Here is a 20056-nt window from a genome sequence, read left to right as displayed (position 1 = left end):
CTGTCGGTGCAGAGCCCGACGTGGGGCTTGAGCTCAAGATCCGTGAGATCACGCCCTGAGCGGAAACCAAGAGGCAGATGCTTAACCGGCTGAGCCCCCTCGGGTGCCCCGGTGGAGGAACAGGCTTCTGCCAATGCCCATCTTCCACACCTGACTGTCTGGTTCAAGTCTGTCCCCCGCTACTCTGATCCTCCTGACCCGTGGGCGACTTGGCATGTGCTTTCAAACCTCCCGCTCAGATCCCGGACCTGTCCGTGTTGCCCGTGGTTGCCCGCGTTCTGGTCAGCTCCCGGCAGCCCGTGTCTGCACAACTCGGGGTGAGCCGACCCTCCTGGCCCCGGGCTGACCGTCTCCCCAGGCAGCTGTCGCCTCTCGGAAGAAAGCCGTGCGGTGGGACGGCGGCGTGGGCTGGGCGGATCCTGCCCTCTGTGCGGCGAAGGCCTTCACCTTGGAGTCTCTGCAGTAGGCTCAGGGGCCACGCTTGGTGTATCTCACCTGCTCCCACGGGTGTGCCGGGGGCTGGGGCGCGGGGGTGGGGGGGGCCCGCGCGTGCCTGTGTATCTGTGAGCGTGTGCGGGGTGGGGGGGCGCCCACACGCGCCACGGGCGTCCGTCTGGGGCGCGGCCCTGTGTCTGGGGTGAGCACGTGCCGCCTGGGGGTTCGACCTTGCCCCGGGGTCCCGCCGCCCCGCGGGTCTCTGGAAGGCGCGCTTCTCGGGTTCTTCGGCTCCGCGCAGCCCTCCCGAGGGGCGGCTCCGGGCTCTGAAGCCGCCTCCGTGAATGCTTCGCTGTGCGAGGCTCTACGTCTCCGTCCAATTTTCGTGATTTATATTTTCCATAATTCTGTTTGGTCAGGATTTTCAAATTTATTACACAGTTGTGCACTGTGCCGTCTGATAATATAGAAAGAACGGTCTGTGTGTGCTGTGTCTGCCCTCGCTGAAATGTGTTTTCCTGCTCCTTTCCTCCGCGGGCGAGAGGCCCCTCAGGCTGAGTGCACCCCCTTGTTCTGGACCCTGCGTCTGCCCCCCACGTTTCCGGGGGACGCCTGTGAGCTCTCCCAGTGTGCTCCGGCCCCCCTGCTCCCACACCCTCCCAAAGCCAAGCTCTCCCACCCCAACCTGGCTTCAGAGCCGACCCAGGCGGCGGGGGACCGCTCACGGCGGGGGCTGGGGGCAAAGACCCCAGCTGAGGCGGGGAACCGAGGGGCATGTGGGCCGCAGGGTGGGGGACAGATGTGGAAGCCGCCGGCAGAGCCGGGGTGGGGGGCCCAGGGCCCGGTCGTCTCCCGGGCCGACCCCGAAGGTGAGCGCCCAGTGTCTCGCGGGCCCCCGGCCCGCGGGGTGACCACCCCCACGCTCCTGTCCTCCCAAGCCACCCCCCGGCCCCCTCCTCCAGGCCCCCCGGGCCCCCCCCCCCCCCCCCGTCCAGGAGTCAGCACACACTTAGTGGAGGGGAGCCTGCTAGCTTTATTCACAGGCCCCAGGAGGTGGGGGCAGCAAGGACAGAGACGTGGGGGGTGCCCGGGGGTGGGTCTGGGGGCCGGGCTCTGCTGCGTGGGCTGCACGGGCCGAGGGTCTCTGCCTCCGGAAGCTTCCCTGGCTGCTTCACTTCCAGCGCCCGCCGACCTTGCCCTTGGGCTGGGCTCCGGCCTTCTTGCTACTGCAAACGGAAGCAAGCTGGTCTTGAGCGGCTGGGTGGGGGGGGTTGGGGTCCCGGCCCAGATCCTCCTCAGCGCCCCCCGCCCTGCCCCCGGCAGCCCCCCGGCCCCGACAGCTCAGCCCACCCACCCAAGCCCCGGGCACACATTTCAAGCAGTGCTGACTCACCTGCACTTGGCCCGGCTGGGCCTGGGCGCCTTGTGCCAGGACTGTTAGTGTGGTTAGTGGAGGGAACGGCGAGCCCAGGGCACCCCCAACCCCTGCCAGGGGCTCGGGCTCCGGGGGGCCACCCTCGGGCAGACCGGAGCCTGCCAGGGAAGCTGTCTGGACAGATGGCTCTCACTGTCCCAGCTACTTTGGCCTGGAAAGAGCCTGTGCCGTGCGTCCCAGATCACAGCCTTCCTGAGGCGGGACAGGCTGAGGACAGTCCCTTGTTCCCTGACCCCGGGCCAGCAGGCCAGGCCTCGTGGACTCGGGGCCTGGAAGGTCAGCGCCCTGCCGGATGGCGGTCCTTAGGAGCCTGCCCTGTCTGACTGACTTTGCACACCAGGCAGCCAGCAGGGAGCTGGGTGCCGGGTCAAGGTGCCGTGTGGGTCCCAGAAGCTGACACTCTGGAGACAACTTCTGGCTGTGGCTTCAGGGGAGACCCTGGTGCTGGTGGCCATGCCCGTGGCCCGCGTCCTGCAGGGGCCAGCCTGAGAACCCTCACGCACATGCACGCACACACACAGGCACACACAGAAGGGCTCTCACGAGGCCTGCCACAACCCCCATGACAGAGCCCAGGGAGGAGGGTGTCCCCTTGGCCAGTCCCCTGGGGCGGAGGAGCCCAGCCCTGGGAGCAGCAAGGAGTCAGGGGCCAGTGGAGGAGGGAGAGAAACCCAACGGCCAGCGGTCCTGGGGACACCGCACTCCGTGGGGGTGTGAACGGGCTCAGTGATCAGACTGGGAGGCAAAACCCCAGCACAGGGGGCACTGGAGTGCCCACCCTGGGGGCGGCGGGCTCCTCCAGGCCTTTTCTGGCGTCTGTGGTCGTGGGTCCCACGGACCTCGGGTGATTTTGCAGACGGAGGGCTCACCGTCTGAAGAAACGGGGGCCAGGGAGGCCCGCAGCCAAGCAGGTCGCCTCCGGAGCAACGCTCGGCTGGGGAGTCGGGGTGGTGGCCCAGGACGGCCCAAATCCCCAGGCGGCCTCCTCCCGGGGCTCTGGGGTGAGGAGGGGCCAGAGGAGGCTGCAGGCCGGGGGGGTGCGGGGCCCAGACACGCGGGTGCCAGTGGCCCACCAGTTAGTGTTGTTACCGTCGAGGGCGGCGGCCCCTGGGACCGGCTGAAAGCGCCGGGCCCCGGTCAGGGGGGCGGCAGCCGGCCAGCCCCCTGGCACCGTGTGCCCGGCACAGAGCGACGGGCAGGGGGGGTTACTCACTGCTTCTGGGCCTGATCGATGCGGCTCCTGAGGTTGGTGATCTGTGAAGAATACGGGTGGCTTACCTGGCAGTTCGAGCAGGGCCGGGCCGGTGGCCCTCTTCGCCTGAGGCCTTGCTGCCTTACTGCGCCCTGGCTCCTCTGCTCGGAAGGCAGAGGCCCCTCGGCCCTGGGGCTCGTGCCTCTGACTTACTTTGGGCGGCCTGCGCTGGAGACCTGGGCCGACACACGCAGCCGCTCTGGAGCCGGCCACTTACCTGCGGGCCTGCGGCAGGACGCGTGGCGGGGGCGTGGGGAGGGAGGCGAGCCGCGCGGAGCCCCTGACTCCGGTCGGAGCCGGCCCTCTCGCTCCCTCCTCCTGACCGCCCGGAGAGGCTTGGTTGGGGCGGGCAAGGCCCTTCCCCGCCTGCCGGCAAGGACGGCAGGGCGACCTCGGAAGCCTCGGGCTGCAGGTGGTGGGGAGGAGGCGGGGTCGGGAGGCCGGCCTCCGTCCCCGTGCCCTCCGCTGCCATCCTCCACGAACCTGGTTTGCCATGCAAGAGGCTCACCGTGCATTGCACACCACGAGCCCGGTCCAGGGTGGACCCTGGCTACTCACAACTTGGCCAGCATCTCCACTCTGGCCCGCATGTTCATGATCTAGAAAGACCGAGATGGTTAGCGGGCTGGGTGGGTGGCTGAGGCTTCGGGGCCCTGCCGCGTGCTGGGCTAGCCCAGGCGGGGGCCCTCGTGGCTCTTCCAGCCCCCGGGGACCCACTGCCGGTCGCTCACAGCTGTGTCGGGAGGCACTGGGTGCCCGACTTGACTCCCTGGACCCCGAGGGGGGCCGCGTGCAGGTGAAGCCCCCTCCTTCACGCCGGGCCTCCCAGAGGAACGTCAGGAGAGGGCGGCGGTGTCCCTGACCCCGGGCGCGGAAGGGACACGCGTGCTCCGGGGGCGGCCCCGGTGCCCCTCCTCCTTCCAGGAGAGGTGAGGAAACTGAGACGGACCAGGCGAATTGCCCTACGTCGCGGCTCCCGAGAAGGAGCCGCATTCTCCAGTCACCCGACGCCCGCTTTCCTGGCGGCCTGTGCCGACAGCCGTGGGAGATGCCCCTGGGGTGTGCGCCGTCTCCCGCCAGGGACCCTGGAGGACAGCGGACGGCGGGGACCATGCCCCTGATGGTGAAGCTGGCGGGGCGGGGTCGCGTGTGCACAGGGCAGGTTAGCTCCCAGCCACCAGGGCGGCGCCCCCTCCCCAGGACTGGAGGGGCGTCAGGGAGACAGAATCTGCACAGGGCCACTGTTCCAAGTTGTGGACCCCTCCCGGGCGGCTCTAGGCAGCCACCCTGCTGGGGACTCAGTCCCAGACCCCTTTCCCAGCTGCTGGAGGGGGGTGCGTGCCCTCCTGCCTGCACTGACCCGAGGAGGTGACAGCTTGGGGACCTGAGCCTGGGCCTCCCCAGGGGATCCAAGGAGGCCACCCTGGTGCTAGAGGAAATTGTGCTATACTGGGGCGAGCTGTCCACCGGCTCCGGGCGATTCGGAGCCTGGACCCCGAGGCCCCTCTGCCCTCCGCTCCTCTTGTGGCCCTCAGAGGCGACACGGAGGCGGCCCCAGAGGGTGCCTGCGGCCAGGCCCCGTGAGGACGGCCCTCGTGGGCGTCCCGGGTGCCGAGGCCGTGCGGGTGCAGGGAGGTGGCCGCCCCGGGACCCGAGGGCCAAGGTGTCCGCACTCACGTCATATTTTTGGCGCTTCAGCTTCTCGCCAAACTCGAACTTGTCGATCTCCAGTTGGTAGAGGGTGTCCCAGAGTTCCTTGGCCTTGTCCCTGGGAAGGCGGCAAAGGCGCAGCGAGGCCGGTAAGCGCCGGAAGGCGGGACGCAGGCCACCCGCTGTCCCCCTCGGGTGGCCACGGAGAGCCAGCGCCCCGCCCCCTCCCGGCCCCACCTCAGCTTGTCTTCGCTGAGATGGTCGATGTTGAGCGGCTTGCGCCTCTCTGCCAGAACCTTCTTCTTCATCTCCCGGGCCGTCTGCTTCTTGCCTCTCTTCTGGTCGGCCTGAGGGGACATGGCAGAGGGGCCCGGCCTCAGGAGGGGCGCGCCGCACCCCGACAGGGGGCCGGTCGGCGCCGCGGCTCCGAGGGCCCGCGCTCACCTTGGCCAGGTAGCTGCTGTAGTTGGCGCCCATGGAGGACAGGGCCTTCTTCTTCTTCAGGTCGTCCTCCGCTCTCCTCTTGGCGTCCTCCTCCTCCCTCCGGGCTTTCTCTTCCTGCAGAGACCCCGTCCCTGAGGCCTCAGTGCCGGGCTTCGGGGACCCGCCCGGGGCAGCCGCGCAGGACAGGGGGAGCCAGGCCGGTGGCCCCGGTCACCGGCGGGCGCGGGGTCCGGGGCGGGGAAGGGGCCCCCGGCTCACCGCCAGCCGGTTCTGGCGCTCCCGCTCCTTCTCGGCCCGGATCCTCTGCTGCTCGGCTCGCTCCGCACGCCGCTTCTCCTGTGGGGGGAGGAGCAGGTCAACCTCGCCTCGCCAGCCCCAGCGCCCCCTCCCGGGGCGACCACCCGCCCCCGCCTCCCCCCAGAAGGGCCCCGACTCACGATTCTCTCCTTGAGAGCTATCAGCTCCTCCTCCTCCTTCTTCCGAGCCTCAAAGTGGCTGTCGATGAGAGCCTGCAGCTCCATGAGGTCCTTGTTCTGGCGCTTCTTCTGGATGTCCTGTGGGTGGAAGAGGCCCCTCGTCTCCAGCTCCTCCCGCCTGACCCCCCCGCGTGGCAGGCGGCCCCTTCCCGTGCTCCGGCAGGGGCGCCCTGTCTCCTCTGGCCGACACGAGGGTGGCCAGGGACGTTTTGCCCTCACCATGTTCCCGTGATCATTGCCCTCCTGAGGCCCAAAGGCGACCTGATCCCTTAGCCCCAGGGTAGGAATTTTGCCCTCCCTGTGGGTAAATCGGGGCCCCGCCAAGCCCTGAGGTCATCAGCACTCCTGGGATGGACTGGCTCTGACTTGGCCCTGCTATCATCCTCAGAGATGTTCCACATGGGCCAGACAGAGAGGAAACTGGTGAGTGAGGTAGTTTATTGAATAGACAGATGGATGGGTGGGTGAAAGGATGGATGGGTGGATGGATGGGTGGATGGATGAGTGAATGGATGGTTGGATGGGTAGATGGATGATGGACAGATGGTTGGATGGATGGGTGGATGGATGAGTGAATGGACGAATGATGGGTGAATGTATGGTTGGATGGATGGGTGAATGGATGAGTGAATGGATGGATGGATAGATGGGTAGGTGGATGGTGGACAGATGGATGGACAGATGGGTGGATGGATGGGTGGGTGGATGGGAGAGGAGGGAAGAGAGATGCTTGACATTGTGGGAGTTTCCTTTGGTCCAGAAATAAATTAAGGCAGAGTTTCCTGGAACCAGGAGGTTCTGGCTCTGGCTGATTGAGAGCAGATGACCTTCCCAGGCCTTGTCTGTAGGCTGAAGGCTGGGGGTCTGAGAATGGAGGCCATGTTGATCCGGGTCCCATAAACTTACATCGAAGTCTACTTTCTCCCCTTCCGGGATCTTAGGAGCAGTGAGTCTGAAGAAGAGAGAGGCTTGTGAGCAGGGGTAGGTAGAGACCTACCAGGGGTCTGGCCCTCCCACCCTTCCCCCTGGGCACCCAGCTGAGGACAAGTGTGTGTGTCCTGGTCAGGCGTGTAACCCACTGTCCCCAGAGCAGCCTGACCCCTTTGAGAAGAGTTCAGCCTCTTTGCGTCCCTCTGTTTTGCCAACATCTGGACATCGAAAGGGCTGTTTCACCCCTGTCTGTCCAGGAAGGGCACTCTCTCCTTCTGTCTCAAACAAAGAAAGAAGCCCAGGCAGGCCAGACCAGACACAGGCTGGCCACTGCAGACCCCTGAGGGGCATTGGCCTCTGTGGTCGGGAACGGCCATCCTGACCCTTTTTGTGTCTCCGGCCCCTCTTTAAACTGTCTTCCTGGGGACCCAAAGAAAGGGGGCTGGACAGAAAGCAGTTTGAGGAAGAAACGAGGCCCCCGGATCCCGGGCCCTGCCCCCAGTGCATTCCAGATGGAGCAAAGAGTTACGACAACAACGGTTGTTTGAAACAAGCCACAGAAGAAAGTGGGTCTGAATATGGACCCAAATGCTGGAACAGGAGAGGGTTTTTCTAAGCTCGGCAGCACCAGAAGGTCCCGCTAAGGGAAAGATGGCCAGACGACTCCATGCAAATGAAAAACTTATGTATGTGAAAAAAAAAGCAAAAATTGGAAGGGGGGGGGGAGCCCAACCCAGACTAGAAAAATATTTTCAGCGAGTACAGAGAAGACTTATATCCTTGTGCAGACCGATGGCTGAGAAATCGTGCAGACGCCTTTGCCGTTAGATAAATGGGCAGAAGGTGCACGATGCCAGGTCTCGGTAAGAAAGACGGCCAGTGAGGCAGTGCGCGGGAGAGGCTCTCCCGGAGTAATCGGAGGCATGGGAGCAGAAGCGGCCCCGAGAGGCCCTCCTCATCCATCAGTGTCCCCGGGCGCGGCAGCGTGGGGCACAGACCCGCTCACGTCCACGTCGGAGCCCGCGCTGGCACGGCCCCCGTGGAAAGCAATTTGGCAACGGACGTCAAAAGCCTGAAAGACGTTCATACTCTTTGACCCAGTAATTCCAGTTCTGGGAATGTGGCCTAGGGAAATAACCCGAAAGACAGAAAACGCTTTCCACCCAGCGTTATTTATGATAGTAAAATATTGGGGGAAGCCTTAATGTCCCGCAGAAGGCGAACGGTTCCAGAAATTATGGTTTGTCCAATTGATGGAATATTATGTGGCCATTCAAAATATTTAAGAAGGCTATGTAAAAACATGGAAAAATACTTATGAATAGTGCTAAAATTTAAAACAGCAGAATTGAAGGTTGTATAGACAGTACGATGTTTGAAAAACGGCTCAGAGTTTAAATCTTTTTTTCCGAGCCCTATGCATGGAAAGAGTAGGAAGAAGTAAGGCTTTTATTCTTTTCTGCCTTTTCCCGCAGTCTGGCTGGCGGGCGGGGAGAGTTATAGATGATTTTCTTTCTTCATTGGACTTTTACGTATTTTCCAAATTTTCTTTAATGAGGTGTTTTATTTTCATAATGAAAACACAAACATTTTTTTAAAGCTAGAAAATATCTTGTGACCCGGCAGCTTTATTTAAAATAGCAGAAAAATAAAGTGCAGTGGGTGGAAATATGCTGGCTGTACCCGGAGCGCGCCGCAGCCCCCCGGACCCCGGAGCGCTCCTCAGGTGGGCGCGAACCCCGGGCACGTGCTGGTGAAGACTTGGGTTAAAAAAACAAATCCCTGAAATACTCACAAGCAGGTCAAAGGAGGGAAAGACCATCCAGACCAGGACGATGGCTCCCCAGAGGCCCCAGTGGGGGCGGTGGGTCCACTCACGGTTTTCTTCTGAAGGGGCCACGGGGCAAGACCCTCCCTCCAGCCCCTCTCAAGGGTGCTTCACGTCTAGGGCCGGGAGAACCCCACCGCAGGCCGCGCGCAGTGGGGGCCGGGGAGCAGGAGGGGAGCTCTGCTGTGCCTCCCTCTCTCTGCCCTGTCTCCCCCGACCCCCTGTTCCCCGTCCTCCCTTGGCCCCCCAGCCTCCTCTTACAGAAAGCCTTCCTTGCCCACACTGGACGAATGGGTGGGGACGCCCCACCGTACCCCCAGCGATCGTCTCTGCTCCCCGCCTGGGGGGAAGGCACCAAATAACCCCATTTTCATCAAGGACCTTCACCAGCTGTCTAGAGCTTTAAACACCCAACCAGGGAGCAAAGAAGCAGCCACCTTCTCGAAGGGGTTTGGGGTTTCGTCCCCCACAGAGCCCAAAGGCGTTGTCTTCCACGGGACCCCAGTTTCCCAGGTGCCCCCTGCCTCCGGCCCACCCTGGTGTCCAGCCCTGCCCGGGCCCCACACTCACCTGGGTCTCGGTTTCTCCTCTGGACACCGCGGCGCCGGCATGGGGAGAGGGGAGAGAGACCGGATGAGCCTGGTGGCCTGCTCCTGCCCACAGGCCCCTTGGGGCCACCCGGCTGGGGGCTGGGGGCTCCTGCCTGGACGTCCGCCTGCCTCTCCCCCTCCAGCCGAGCCTACCACCCATATGCCTGCCCGCCAGCAGTAAGAGAAAGTCCCTGTGGGGTCCCAGGAGGAGAGCTCGGGCGTGTGGACCAGGATGTGGCACGGGAGGGGGAACGAGGGAGGAAGGAGGGAACGGACTCCAGGGGCACGGCGTCCTCGGGGGATCGAGGAGGAAGAGAGGAGGCACCCCCTGTCCAGGCGCCTGGTCCCCTCTGACCGCCCCACCTCTGTGCCGGGCAGAAATAGGAACTGGACAGTGTGTGCGAGGCCTGGGCAGCTGTGCCCCACGGTGGACGCCATGCGAGCGGCCGGCCTGGCCATCGGGAGGAAGACAGACAGGCGGGCGAGGGAGAGGGCTACAGACCCAGTGTGTCCTCTCTAAGGGTCCGGCCAGGGGCCCTTGCCTCCCTCACCCTCCCTCTGCTCCTCTGGGGAGGCGGGGGCCGAGGGTACGGGGGCCATGGGGGCCGACGCCAGCCAGGGACAGCACCTGGACCCCACCAGTGCCCTGGCTGTCTGGGGACCGGACGCAGGAGCTGAGGGCGGCCGTGATGGGGAGGCCTGGTGGTGAGTGGACGTCCCTGGCAGGCTGGGCCCCTGGCTTCTCTGAGTCTGTCCACCGGGGCCGGCAGAGCCCATCTGGGAAAGCTGAGACCCTCCCTAACTTGGGAGCCTTGCAGCTGAGGGTGGGTGCTTCGGGGGGCCTGCCGTGGGGCCATCCACGCTGAGATCTCCAGTCCCCACGCTACCCCCTCCCCGACCTGCCTGCCTGGGCCTGGCTGCCCTCCCGCGGGGGCTGCTTCCTTTGACCACCCCGTCCCCAGCCTCCGGCCTTGGGGAGGTCCTGGCTGGTGGGGACACAGCCTGGGGTCTGCAGATGTCTAACAGTTGCCTGACCCTTGTGCCTCGCTGTCCGCTCTGGGCCCTTCAGAGAGATGAAGGGTCCACCGTACTGCCTTCAGCCTTCATGACCCAGAGAGGCCGGGCTGAGAACTTGCCTTTGACCACCTGCTCCCCTGCCTGTGCCCTTGGCCGACCAGGGGTGGGGTGGGGGGGGGGGGTCCGGCTGCACGTGTACTTGGCGTGCCCCCACGTGTCCCCCTCGGCTTGGGCTCACCCGGGGTACTTAGGAGCCTGCCACACACCCACAAACAGCACCCTGGCGGGGGGCTGAGAGCGTGGGGGAAACTGGGTGGGAGGAGGGGGTGCTTTGGGAGCAGGAAACTGACCAAGGGGTAGAAGGAAGGGGAAGGGGCGCCTCTGAGCTGTCTGCCTTCTCTGGGGGCCCAGCTGGAGAGGTCCCGGGGCTGCCCCCGAGAGCTAGGGGGGCTGTGCTGCAAAGCTCCCCCAGGTGGAGCCCCCCCCCGACCCCGCTCCCACTTGCCTGTTTGACTCTCGGTCTCAAGGTGGGTCCCAGGGTGACCTGGTGACCTCTAGCCCCTGCAGGACTGCTCCCCAGACCCCTGTACCCGGGCAGCCCAGCGTCTGCCCACCAAACCCGGGGTCAGCACCCCTCACCGCCCCCCACCCCGGGCAGCCTCTCTGAGGCCGGAGAAGGGAAGACGCGCTCAGGGTTGTGCTCAGGGTTCAGGCCCAGCCAGGAGGCCCCCGCAGCCCCGCCGAGGGGAGGGACTGCAGACAGCTCGGGCCCCTGACTCGAACCCGCGTCTCCCTGGCCTCCACCCCGGCACGTCCCGCCCGGGGGCCCCCTCCCGCCAAGGGTGTGTCTGGCCCCGACCCAGGTGCTGGGTGGGATGTGGGACCTGATTGCCCCTTTGCACGCGAGGCCCCCGGCTGTTCCAGGTCACCGCCATCCTGCCTGGGGCCCCAGCCTGACTTTCCGCTTCACCCCATGTGGCCGCCCACCCTCCCCTCGACCTCACCCCTCCTGACGCCCCCTCTCTGATGTGCTCTCTGGGGCAGGGCGAGGCGCTGTCCTGTCTCTCCCCCTCTGCTCTTCTCCACCAGAACCTGTCGGGTCCAGAGGGTCCTAGTGGACCTCGGCATCCTCTTCTGGGGGCCAGCGCCCTGCCGTGGGCTCTGCCCTCAGGCTCCGGCTGGCCACCTGCCTGCCGGGGGCCCAGGAAGGGCCTCATCCCCGCAACCCCGGAATGCTGTCTGCCAGGGGGCCAGGAGGAAGCCTGTAGGCCACCAGTCAGTCTTACCAGAGCCAGCACCCAGGACCTAACCTTTCCCACCTTGTCCTCAGCCCGCGGGAAGGAGGCGGGAGTCAGGCCGCAAGTGGGGGAGGGCGGGGATGGGGGGGGCAGGGGCAGGGCATACCTTCTTGGACTTCTTCTGGGTGAGCAGCAGAACGGCACCGTGGGGGTGGGGGAGAGAGAAAATCAGCTGTGAGCCTCGGCAAAGACTGAGGGGGACAGGGGTGAGGGGTGGCGGGGCCCAGCAGAACCACACTGTGAGTAGGTTACTCGGCCCCTGGGTGCCTGCCCACAGCCGCACGTGGTCACGCGTGTGCACAGGCACCCACACGGGACTGAAGTCATGGCACATACCTGGTTCATGAACTTCTAGGTTAGGGAGGGCCACGGAACAAGAGGCAACACCACGCGTGGGTCAGAGGTCAAAGGAGGAAGGATCCCAGGTTAATGGAAACACCGGTCGCCACTCAGGGGGCGGGGGGTCAGCGGCCGAGGCCAAGGGGCGGGGAGCGTGCGGGAAGCCAGCAAGGCACCGTCAGCGTTCATGGGCACTGCCGCCCCCCACCTCCCCGATCCTGTCCCTGCCTCGCTGATCTGCCGGGAGCAGGGCTCAGGGTGGAGTGGCAGACCCCTGCTTGTGGGGGACACTGGGGTCCCCGCCTGTCCTCTGCCCCGCGGGAAGGGCTGACGGGGGCTGGCAGCCTCTGGCTGCGGCCTGGTAAGGTAGCAGCGTGAGTCCTGAGGGCAGGGCCTATAGCCCAGGGGTCACCCCTCCCGCCGGCCCCAGAGCAGGGCACCCACCGCCCTGTTGTCTAGCCTCCGAGGGACACGCTCAGCTGCTCAGCCCGCCCATCCGGGCACAGGATCCCCTACCCTGCCGCTGTGCGCCCGGCTCCTGAAGAGGGGCCCGCGGGGCATGGTGGAGGGGTGGCCAGGGAGTGACAGTGTCACCCGCCCTCTGGCTCGGGCCCTGACCCGGTCGAGGGGTCACATTCGGCCGTGGGCTCTCGGTTACCCACCCTCAGGGGAGGGATGTTTCCAGGACGGTGAGGCCAGGCCTCCACTGACCCGGTCTCCCCGTGCCGGAGCCTGAGGCCCATCCGCGGCCCCGCCTCTCACAGGGTGCGTGGCCCCGGGGACCCCCCCTCTCTGGTTAAGCGTTGGCCGAGGTTAGTGGGTGATGTTAGGGCCACATGTGGGAGTCCTTTGCTGGCTGGCACCTCGCTGCCTCCCCGCCCTCTCCCCCGCCCTGCGTGGGCTCCAGCCAGGCCCGGGCCCCACATGGGGACCAGAAGTCCTGTGTCTTCATACCTTCTTTATGGACTTCTGCGGGTGGAGGGGCGCCGGGCGTGCGGGTGGCGGGAGGAGAGAGGAGAGGTTAGGCCAAGAGCACACGGCACGTCTTTAGGGGGTGGGGACACGCGGGGGGCAGAAGGGCTGAGGGTGTCGTGGGGGCCGGGCTCCTGGACCCCACTTACCTTCCTCCTGGGCCTCTTCTGAGGTGGGAGCCGCGGGACAGGAGGGAGAGAGGAAACAAGGACAGTCATTAGGGGGGAGCATGCGCAGTGGCGGGAGGGGACCTTCGGGGAGAAGGGGCAGTGGGTGCTCCCGGCTGGAGGTGGTGAGCCCGGGAGAACTGGGCCTGGACTCTGCCTCTGTCCCGTGAGCACCCTCGGGCCCTTTGCCGCCTCCTTGGGGTCGTGGGACCGCGGCCACCCGCCTGCCCTGACACAGGGGTGTCTGTGTGGGAGGGTTTTGGCGGAAATGGGGGCAGGGGAGCCTTCGCTGGGGAAGGGTCAGTTCCCCAGGACCACGCGTCCCACTCAGAGAGGAGTCTTTCCACCTTTTGACACAAAAAGAAACGTTTTGCTTACGTTGTCAGGGTAGCGAAGTGTTTTCAAAACATGTTCAAAACCCAGAACATAGCACCCAGAGCGCCTCACGGCCCAGCCTGGTGAGGGTGCGGGGACGCCTCCCGCACGGTTCCCGGGGTGCCGCGGCACCCCTTTGTTCCGGACCCGCCCAGGCACGACCGCGGGCCTCCCCCCCAGACGCCAGCCCAAGCGAGGGAGGGGGCTCCAGATCGGCCCGAAGCTTATGCCCCAAGGCGGGGATGCTGAGAGAGACAGGGACACAGAGACAGAGAGAGAGACAGAGACAGACAGAGGGAGAGACAGAGACAGACAGAGAGAAAGAGTCAGACGGAGAGAGCGAGAGACAGAGATGGAGACACGGGGACAGAGACGGAGACAGAGAGAGGGACAAGCAGGGTCCACACCACCCGGCCCTTGATGTCGGTGAGGGGGAGTCTTAACCGGCACGTGTCAGCTCAGTCCCTGCAGCACCACGGGGATGTGCAGGAACGAAGGATTTTCTATTAGTGGATTAAGAGACGGGAGGTCAGCAGGGACGTCGGAGAGTAGTTAATGATGAGACACACAGTTAACCGACGGACGGGCTCCGGGAGCCGAAGTCCAGTGGCCGAGCCGCAAGCGGAGGTTTTGAGCTAAGGGGCGGCGGGGCCGCTGGGTCGGGGTGGGGGGCGTGCGGGGCTCCCAGAGTTACCTTCTTCCTCGTACTGCTCTGCAAGGGGGTAGAACACAGGGACCGTGTCAGCGGGGGGCGGGGGGCCCGGAGCCAGCTGCCCCAGCCCCGGAACCCTGAGGATGGGGACCGGGGGTCCCTGGGCCCCGAGGAGGCCGCCAGCTCCAGGGGAGAAAAGCCCGCAGGGCTGGGGGGGTCTGGTGCTGGGGCACCCAGGTCCTGCTGGGTGAGCTTGAAGGGGCGGCCAGGGCCCGGGACCCCCTCCCGGACGCCGCCCCGGAGAGCCAGCGGGACAGGCTGGGCATACGGGGCAGGGTTTTCATGTGACCACATCTCGGGGACATGTCCTTGGAGAAAGAGGGGGTCCCAGCCGCAGGGGCGGGAGTGGGGAGCCCATGTTCAGAGGGGGTCGGTCTAGCGCCCACCGCGGACCGTGGCGCTTCTTGGGGTTCCCCGCCAGGGGTCCCCAAGGACAGCCACGTTGTCAACAGTTGGACGGGCCTGCCTCAAGTGTGAGCTTTCCGTCTGGGGTGGGCGCAGAGAGGAGATGGTTTGACACTTACCCTCCACCTGCTCACTGCTGGGGGTAGAGGGTGAGAAAGAGAGAAGGGGGGGGGGGAGAGAGAGAGAGAGAGAACGGGTGAGGTGGGCTTTCACTCAGCGGCTCGTAACAAACACCAGCAGGTCCTCTGGCCTCTGAACACAGCTCAGGTCCAGGGGCCCACACGGGGCGGGCAGCTACTCAGACTGGTACTCACACTTCCTCGTCCGACATGGTGGGAGGGTTGTTTCTGTGGGGGGGGGGACCAAGATGAGAGTCAGGAAGGCCTTGGTCTAGGAGTGCTGGCGTGGGTGAGCGCTGGGCTCTTAGGGCTGGGGGTGTGAGGGGACGTCCAAGGACAGGGTGGAGGCCAAGTGTCCGGCCTTGGGCGGGCCTCCTCCCCAGGCCCCCACGGCCCTCCTCGCCGGACTCTGCTCCCACCCTGCCCCCCTTCCTGCCCCGGCTCCAGCCTGGAGCTTGGAATCGCAGAGTTGGACGGGATGCTGGAAGGTCGTGGCGTCCACCCCCACCCAGGGCCGACATCCTCTGTATAGCACTCCCCGAGGAGGGGCGTCTAGGCTGCTTTGGACAGCAGGGAAACCCTGCTGACGCGGACTCAAAACCCGCTTCGTGGTGGGCTGTGCCTTTGGGCCGAGGTCGGGGGGCTCCCCAGGAGCCCCTAGATTACAGAGCCCAGCTCCCCCAGTGCGTGTGCCCGGCCCCCGCCATCCCTGTGACAGCCTCTCCCGGTGTGAGCTCCAAGCTCCCTTCCCCCACTGATGCTTTCCTGCAGACACCCCACGTCTTCCTTCTGGGGTGCCCTGGGCATCCCCCAGGGCCCTGTGCAGCCCCCTCTCTCCAAATCACAAGAACGTACGGGCCGTTCCGTCTCCTCGTCTCCCCCCCCTCCCCCCGGGCTCACGGGGACGGGATCTGGCCGCGGCCGCGTGCCCCCAGCCCGGGGCCCGAGCGCGAACGGAGTGGACGGCCCCATCTGGCTGGCCCTCCCCGGCCTGCTTTCCCAGGCCCCTCGGACGCTCTTGAATTTGTCAATGTTTGCAGGGAAGCTCACGTGTGCAGGTGCGGCCCGCGCCAGGCCAGCGCGCTCAGGGACCCTCTTTCCGTGAGCTGGCCGCCGCACACGCCTGAGGCGGCCCGGGGCCTGGGAACGCTCTGAGCAGCTGTATCACACTGTTGGCCCGGGGTTTTAAAACACAAAGTTCATGACAACATATCACAGCTTAGTGGAAGACAATAGCCGTGCCCCCCCAGGGAGCTGCGTATAAGAAAACACAAGCTCATCATCCGAGGAGGCCTGAGCATCACAGCGCTAAGGTGGGAACAGTTTTCCGAAGCCTCTGTCAAGAATGTTAATTTTCCCAGAGCAATTTAAGCTCCGTGCAGAATTAACCCACAGCTCGCTGCTCCCCCCACCCCAGCCCGGGGAAGCGCGTGGCTCTTCCCTGGAAGAGGGCTCGGCCGCCCCCTCCGGTTACAGCCTCCCGCCTCGTGTACAGCTGGGGTCTCCCCCTGCTCCCGGGCCCCGTCTCTCCCCGTGGGCCCTGTGCCCAGCACCCCAGCCCGCCGGGGGCCACTCTCTAGGATGAGAGGCTCCATGGGAGCCCGGGGCCTCGCCCTGCTGGCCCCCCCTCGACCCGGCCAGGGCCCTACACCTGTCGGCAGCCTCAAGTGGGGGCTGGTGTGGCCTGAGCCCAGGGGCTGGTTATTTTTAAGGAGCCAGTGGCAGCTGAGGTGTCCAGAAATAGGCACCCAAATTAGCCAAGACACCTCTGCCCAGAAACCCAAGACGCTGGGAGGGGGGCTGAGAGGGCAGCCACGGAGCTCAGGTCTCCTCCTGGCCAGCTCCCCGCCAGCCCCCGCAGGTGTCCCAGGCCCGCCTGACCTCCTGCATCTTGCCTTCCTGCCTTCTGGGCTGGTGTCCAAGGGGGTGCCCAGGAGGACCCCCGTATCCCCGGGCAGGGTGCCCGCAAGCCCCTGGCAAAGTCTCACTTCTCCTGCATCCTGCCCCTCTGGCCAGGGGAGCCCTGAAGGACACATCACAGGGCTGCTCTGTCCCCTCATCTCACTGTCTGTCGGGGAGGGGCCAAGGTGGGGGGTGCCAGAGGGCAGGGACGGCATTTCGACAGCTGGGAAGGAAGCCCATCCCTCAGCGGGGGCGACAGTGAAAATAGCCCCTGAGGTCAGACCTCCTTGGAGACACATACCCCCTTCCCTCCTTCCCAGGTGACGAGATGGGGTGGGAAAGGTGGGAGGCCCTGTCCTCACTGGCTGTGAGCCCCCGCCCGCGTCACCACTCCCCGGCTGGGCCCCCACTGTATCCTGCAGTGGCTCCTGGCCCGGCTTCCCCCGGTGGCTGAGGACACCAGCAGGTGCGGGCGCCCGGTCTGGGCGAAGTCAGGAGGGCAGCTGAGCCCACGGCATGGGGCAGGGGGAGGCGGGAGGGCAAGGAGCAGGGGCGGGGCCCTGGGGAGCATGCCCTCCACCCTGCGAGGACACAGGCCCAGGTCCCCACTGCGCCCCCTGCCTGGGCCCGTCCGGCCCTGTCCTTGACCTCTGGGAGGTGCCCCTGGGGCTGTGAGGGTCCCGGCCTCCCCTCCTCACGGAGCTGCCCCTGGGGATGAATTACACAAGCCGCCCGACGTGTTCGTCTCTACAAATGCCAGGATTGGAGGCAATGACTGCTTGAGGCCAAGAACCCCCAGCTTGTGCGAGGGGCTGGCCTCGGTGCCCTCAGCTTATTGGAGTCCCCGGGGAAAGGCCCAGATGGGCCGGGGCTGGGGGGGCGGGCAGGACACGGTGCCCGGGGGCCCTCGGGGCTGTGGGCAGCGCCCTTCCTGGGCACCTCTGTCCAGCCCTCTGCCCCGTTCCTTCCAGGGAGCCCCCACCTTCCTCCTCGGGCCACCCCAGCTGTCGCGTTCCCGTTCAGAGTGGCTTCCCCCACGTCCAGAGAGCATCGCCCTCTGCGCCAGCACCCTTGGGACCCTGGGCTGTCTTCGTGGGCGCTCCGGGCCGCCACGCTCGGAGCTGAGACATGTGCGAACACGACGGCCTGGCCCCTCTCAGCACCCCGGGACCCAAGACGTGCCTCAGATGCCGGGCCGGCCCCGCCCAGCCCTGGGCCATACCGACCTGTGGCTGAGTCTGGAGAGAAGGGTTAGAGCTCCCTGTGGACAGGACCGGCTCAGGCACTGCCCGCTCAGCTCACGCCCTCATGTTATAGTGACATTTGATCTTTCCCAGCAGCCCATTGGCCAGGGGCTGGGTGGCCGGGCATGTGGGGCAGGCGGGAAGGGGCCGTGCCCACGCAGGCCCCTTACCAAGTATAGGAACGGCAGAGGAGGAGGCCTGAGGAGGCGCGGATGTGGGGGACGTGTCTGGAGACGGAGGCAAGGTCCACCCTCCTCCCCGGGAAGTGTCAGCTTCTATTTTTACTCCCCCGACAGCGGGCACATTCTTGATGGGCTGAGGAGGGGTGACGGGAGGGACGGAGTGGCCCCAGGGATGCAGCCAAGGCTCTCTCTGGGCCAGGCTGCTGTGGGGTCCCAGACGGGGGCCCCGACTCCCCCAGTCCAGCTGCCCCCCGCCCCCCACGGTGTCTGGGGCGTGGGCACATTGCCCCAGGCCCACCTGCGTCCTCCATCAGAGCACGCGGCCTGGCGTCCCAGAGACCGCCGTGGAGAGCAGGGCTCTGGGCGTCCTCAGCCAGGCCTCTGTCCTGTCTGCGCCCCACTTAGTGACCAGGCCTGGCTCTCGCGTGGGTGCTGTTGGGGCACAGGACAGACGGGTGGGAGAAGAAACAGCCCAAACGGGATCTCGACTGCTGGCGGTCCTGCTGGGTCTCCCCCAGCGACCGGGGCCGTACCCCTTCCTTCAGCCTGGGAGCCGCCGTCTGGGGGTCCAGACCCTGAGGTCCTCTCTCCCCGAGGCCAGACTCAGCGTGCTGCTCAGGGCGGGCTCCGCCACGTGCCCGTGGAGCCTGGCCGTTCTGTCCACAGAACTCCAGATGGCACCATCCGCCCGGCAGACACCTTTCCCGGGCCTCTGATGGTCCCCTCACTAGCTGGCAAGGCCACGAGCTCCGACGGGCCTGACCCTCGGATTAGGGAAACCGAGACACGAAGAGGGGTCAGAGCAGGCCGGCACCTCCTTCCAGACCCGAGGGCTCCAGGCAAGGGAGGAGCACCGACGGTGGGATCTGCTCAGTGCGCAGGACCGGGGTGAGCCCTGGGGAGATACGGAGGAGGCTTCCGGTCAAGGACGTTGAGGGGCTTGCACGCCCCAGCCCCAGCTCCACCCAGCTCTCTGCCTGCTCTGGGGCCTCAGAAGCTTCCAGAAGGCTTCTGCTGGCACCTCATTCAATCCCTGCAAGTCGGAGATAAGGCCACAGGACCCACGACAGGAGAGGCATGCCCACTGTCACACAGCAGGGGGAGGCAGGGACCCTCTCCCTCCTGCCTCGCGGAGGCTGGAGTTACTGGGGACACCCCTGCCCCCTGCCCCCCGTTCCCATCTGAACTTGTTCCTCCCGTCTGATGCTGTCTCCCAAGCTGCCCAGATCCTCGGATGGGCCAGGGTTTCGGGGGGCCACATACAGCTGACCCTTGGCCAACTCTGCCCAGCGGGACCACCTCAAGACTCACTTCTAGGGAGGGCCCCACGAGGCTCCCGGGGGCCGCCGTGGCCTCTTTCCTGTGGTAAGGTTTCCCTTCTCAGGCTGGCTCCTCTGGGTCCTCACCACCCCCTGCCCCCCCAGACGTGGGCACACTCGTGGGGACAGCACGTTCGGGACCATTCGGCCTTGTCTGTAGGCTGTGCTGGGGCTTGGTCGAGGAAATCCCGTGCACGCCCAGCCCCGCTCAGACCACCTTGCTCCCGGGAGCCGCCCGCTGCCCCTGCTGCTCTTAGGAGCGGCACCTGCCGACGGGCACCCCCAGGCCCTGCAGTGGCCCTCCTCGGCCAGCAGAGGAGGGTGGCCGCCCGCTCAGTGGCCTCGGCCCCTGGCAGGTGCTCTCCCGTGAACGGGCCGAGCCAGAGAACGGGCGCTGAGGTCAGAGGAGGAACAGCACAGGTTTTATTTTGGGTATCCGTGACCTCCCCCTCAGGGCACCAGGCCCGTGGTGCGGCCGGACAGCATTGAGCAGGCTCTGCTGGACAGGCCGCAGGCCTCCGAGAACCTTCGACAGGTAATCCACACCCCGGTCCACCTGGCCTGGCCGGGCAGGGGTGGGAGGAGAGGGGCAGGGCAGGGGCCTCCCCGGAGGGCTGGAGGGGGTCTGGGGGCCCGGGGTGGGGGCAAGGGATAAGGGTGGCCCAGCCCTGGTCGGGGTGCAGGATGGATCTCAACCCCAGAGAGGGTTTGAGAACTGACCACGCAGGCCCTGGGCCCAGGGATGGTGGGGGGCGGCTTCCAAAGCCGGAGGTGCTGAGCGAGGCCACAGAGCAGGGAGGAAGCCGGGACAGGGAGAGGCGGCCCCAGAGCGGTTTGGCTCCGGCTACCTTCAGGGGGGACCCTAGGGTGGCGGGGGAGAGCGGGGCCCCTCAGTCTGGTCCGGGCCCCGGTTTGCACGGGTGGGGTGGCGGGGCCCGAGGGACCTTGAACAGGTCCTGGGCACC

The 20056-nt window shown here is 66.0% G+C and overlaps 2 protein-coding genes and 1 long non-coding RNA gene across 7 annotated transcripts in view; 1 reads left to right on the top strand and 2 right to left on the bottom strand.

The window, feature by feature from the left end:
- PRR33 (proline rich 33) overlaps positions 1-20056 on the top strand; it is a 63937-nt gene that overhangs the window by 38373 nt on the left and 5508 nt on the right. Inside the window, exon 1 of one of the 3 annotated variants that reach the window (XM_078433837.2) lies at positions 17579-19137. The exons of 1 other annotated variant lie outside the window; for it this stretch is intronic. The gene's annotated coding sequence lies outside the window, so the exon portion shown is untranslated. One more of the 3 variants, XM_078433836.2, reaches the window with a different exon arrangement.
- On the bottom strand, positions 1449-11482 carry TNNT3 (troponin T3, fast skeletal type). 3 transcript variants are annotated; one of them, XM_060607712.3, is made up of 10 exons: positions 11462-11482; positions 9021-9039; positions 6599-6644; positions 5654-5770; positions 5475-5552; positions 5217-5330; positions 5010-5119; positions 4800-4890; positions 3084-3124; positions 1449-1661 (listed from the first exon to the last, which is right to left on the bottom strand). In XM_060607712.3, exons 4-10 carry the CDS (start codon positions 5735-5737, stop codon positions 1607-1609), a joined length of 573 nt encoding a protein of 190 aa, XP_060463695.1. In that variant the 5' UTR covers positions 5738-5770; positions 6599-6644; positions 9021-9039; positions 11462-11482; the 3' UTR covers positions 1449-1606. The 3 variants fall into 3 exon arrangements, with proteins under 3 accessions (XP_060463695.1, XP_078289970.1, XP_060463696.1); XM_078433844.2 differs by lacking the exon at positions 3084-3124 and adding an exon at positions 3681-3721 and having other exon boundaries at positions 11462-11476; XM_060607713.3 differs by lacking the exons at positions 3084-3124; positions 11462-11482 and adding an exon at positions 3681-3721.
- Positions 14677-16427, bottom strand: LOC145712452 (uncharacterized). The gene is made up of 2 exons (XR_014135274.1): positions 16096-16427; positions 14677-15613 (listed from the first exon to the last, which is right to left on the bottom strand). It is a non-coding gene; the product is annotated as an uncharacterized LOC145712452 (long non-coding RNA).

Source organism: Panthera onca, chromosome D1 (assembly GCF_046562875.1).
Source record: "Panthera onca isolate mPanOnc1 chromosome D1, mPanOnc1 haplotype 2, whole genome shotgun sequence".
NCBI lineage: Eukaryota > Metazoa > Chordata > Mammalia > Carnivora > Felidae > Panthera > Panthera onca.
This window is presented reverse-complemented; position numbering and strand designations above follow the sequence as displayed.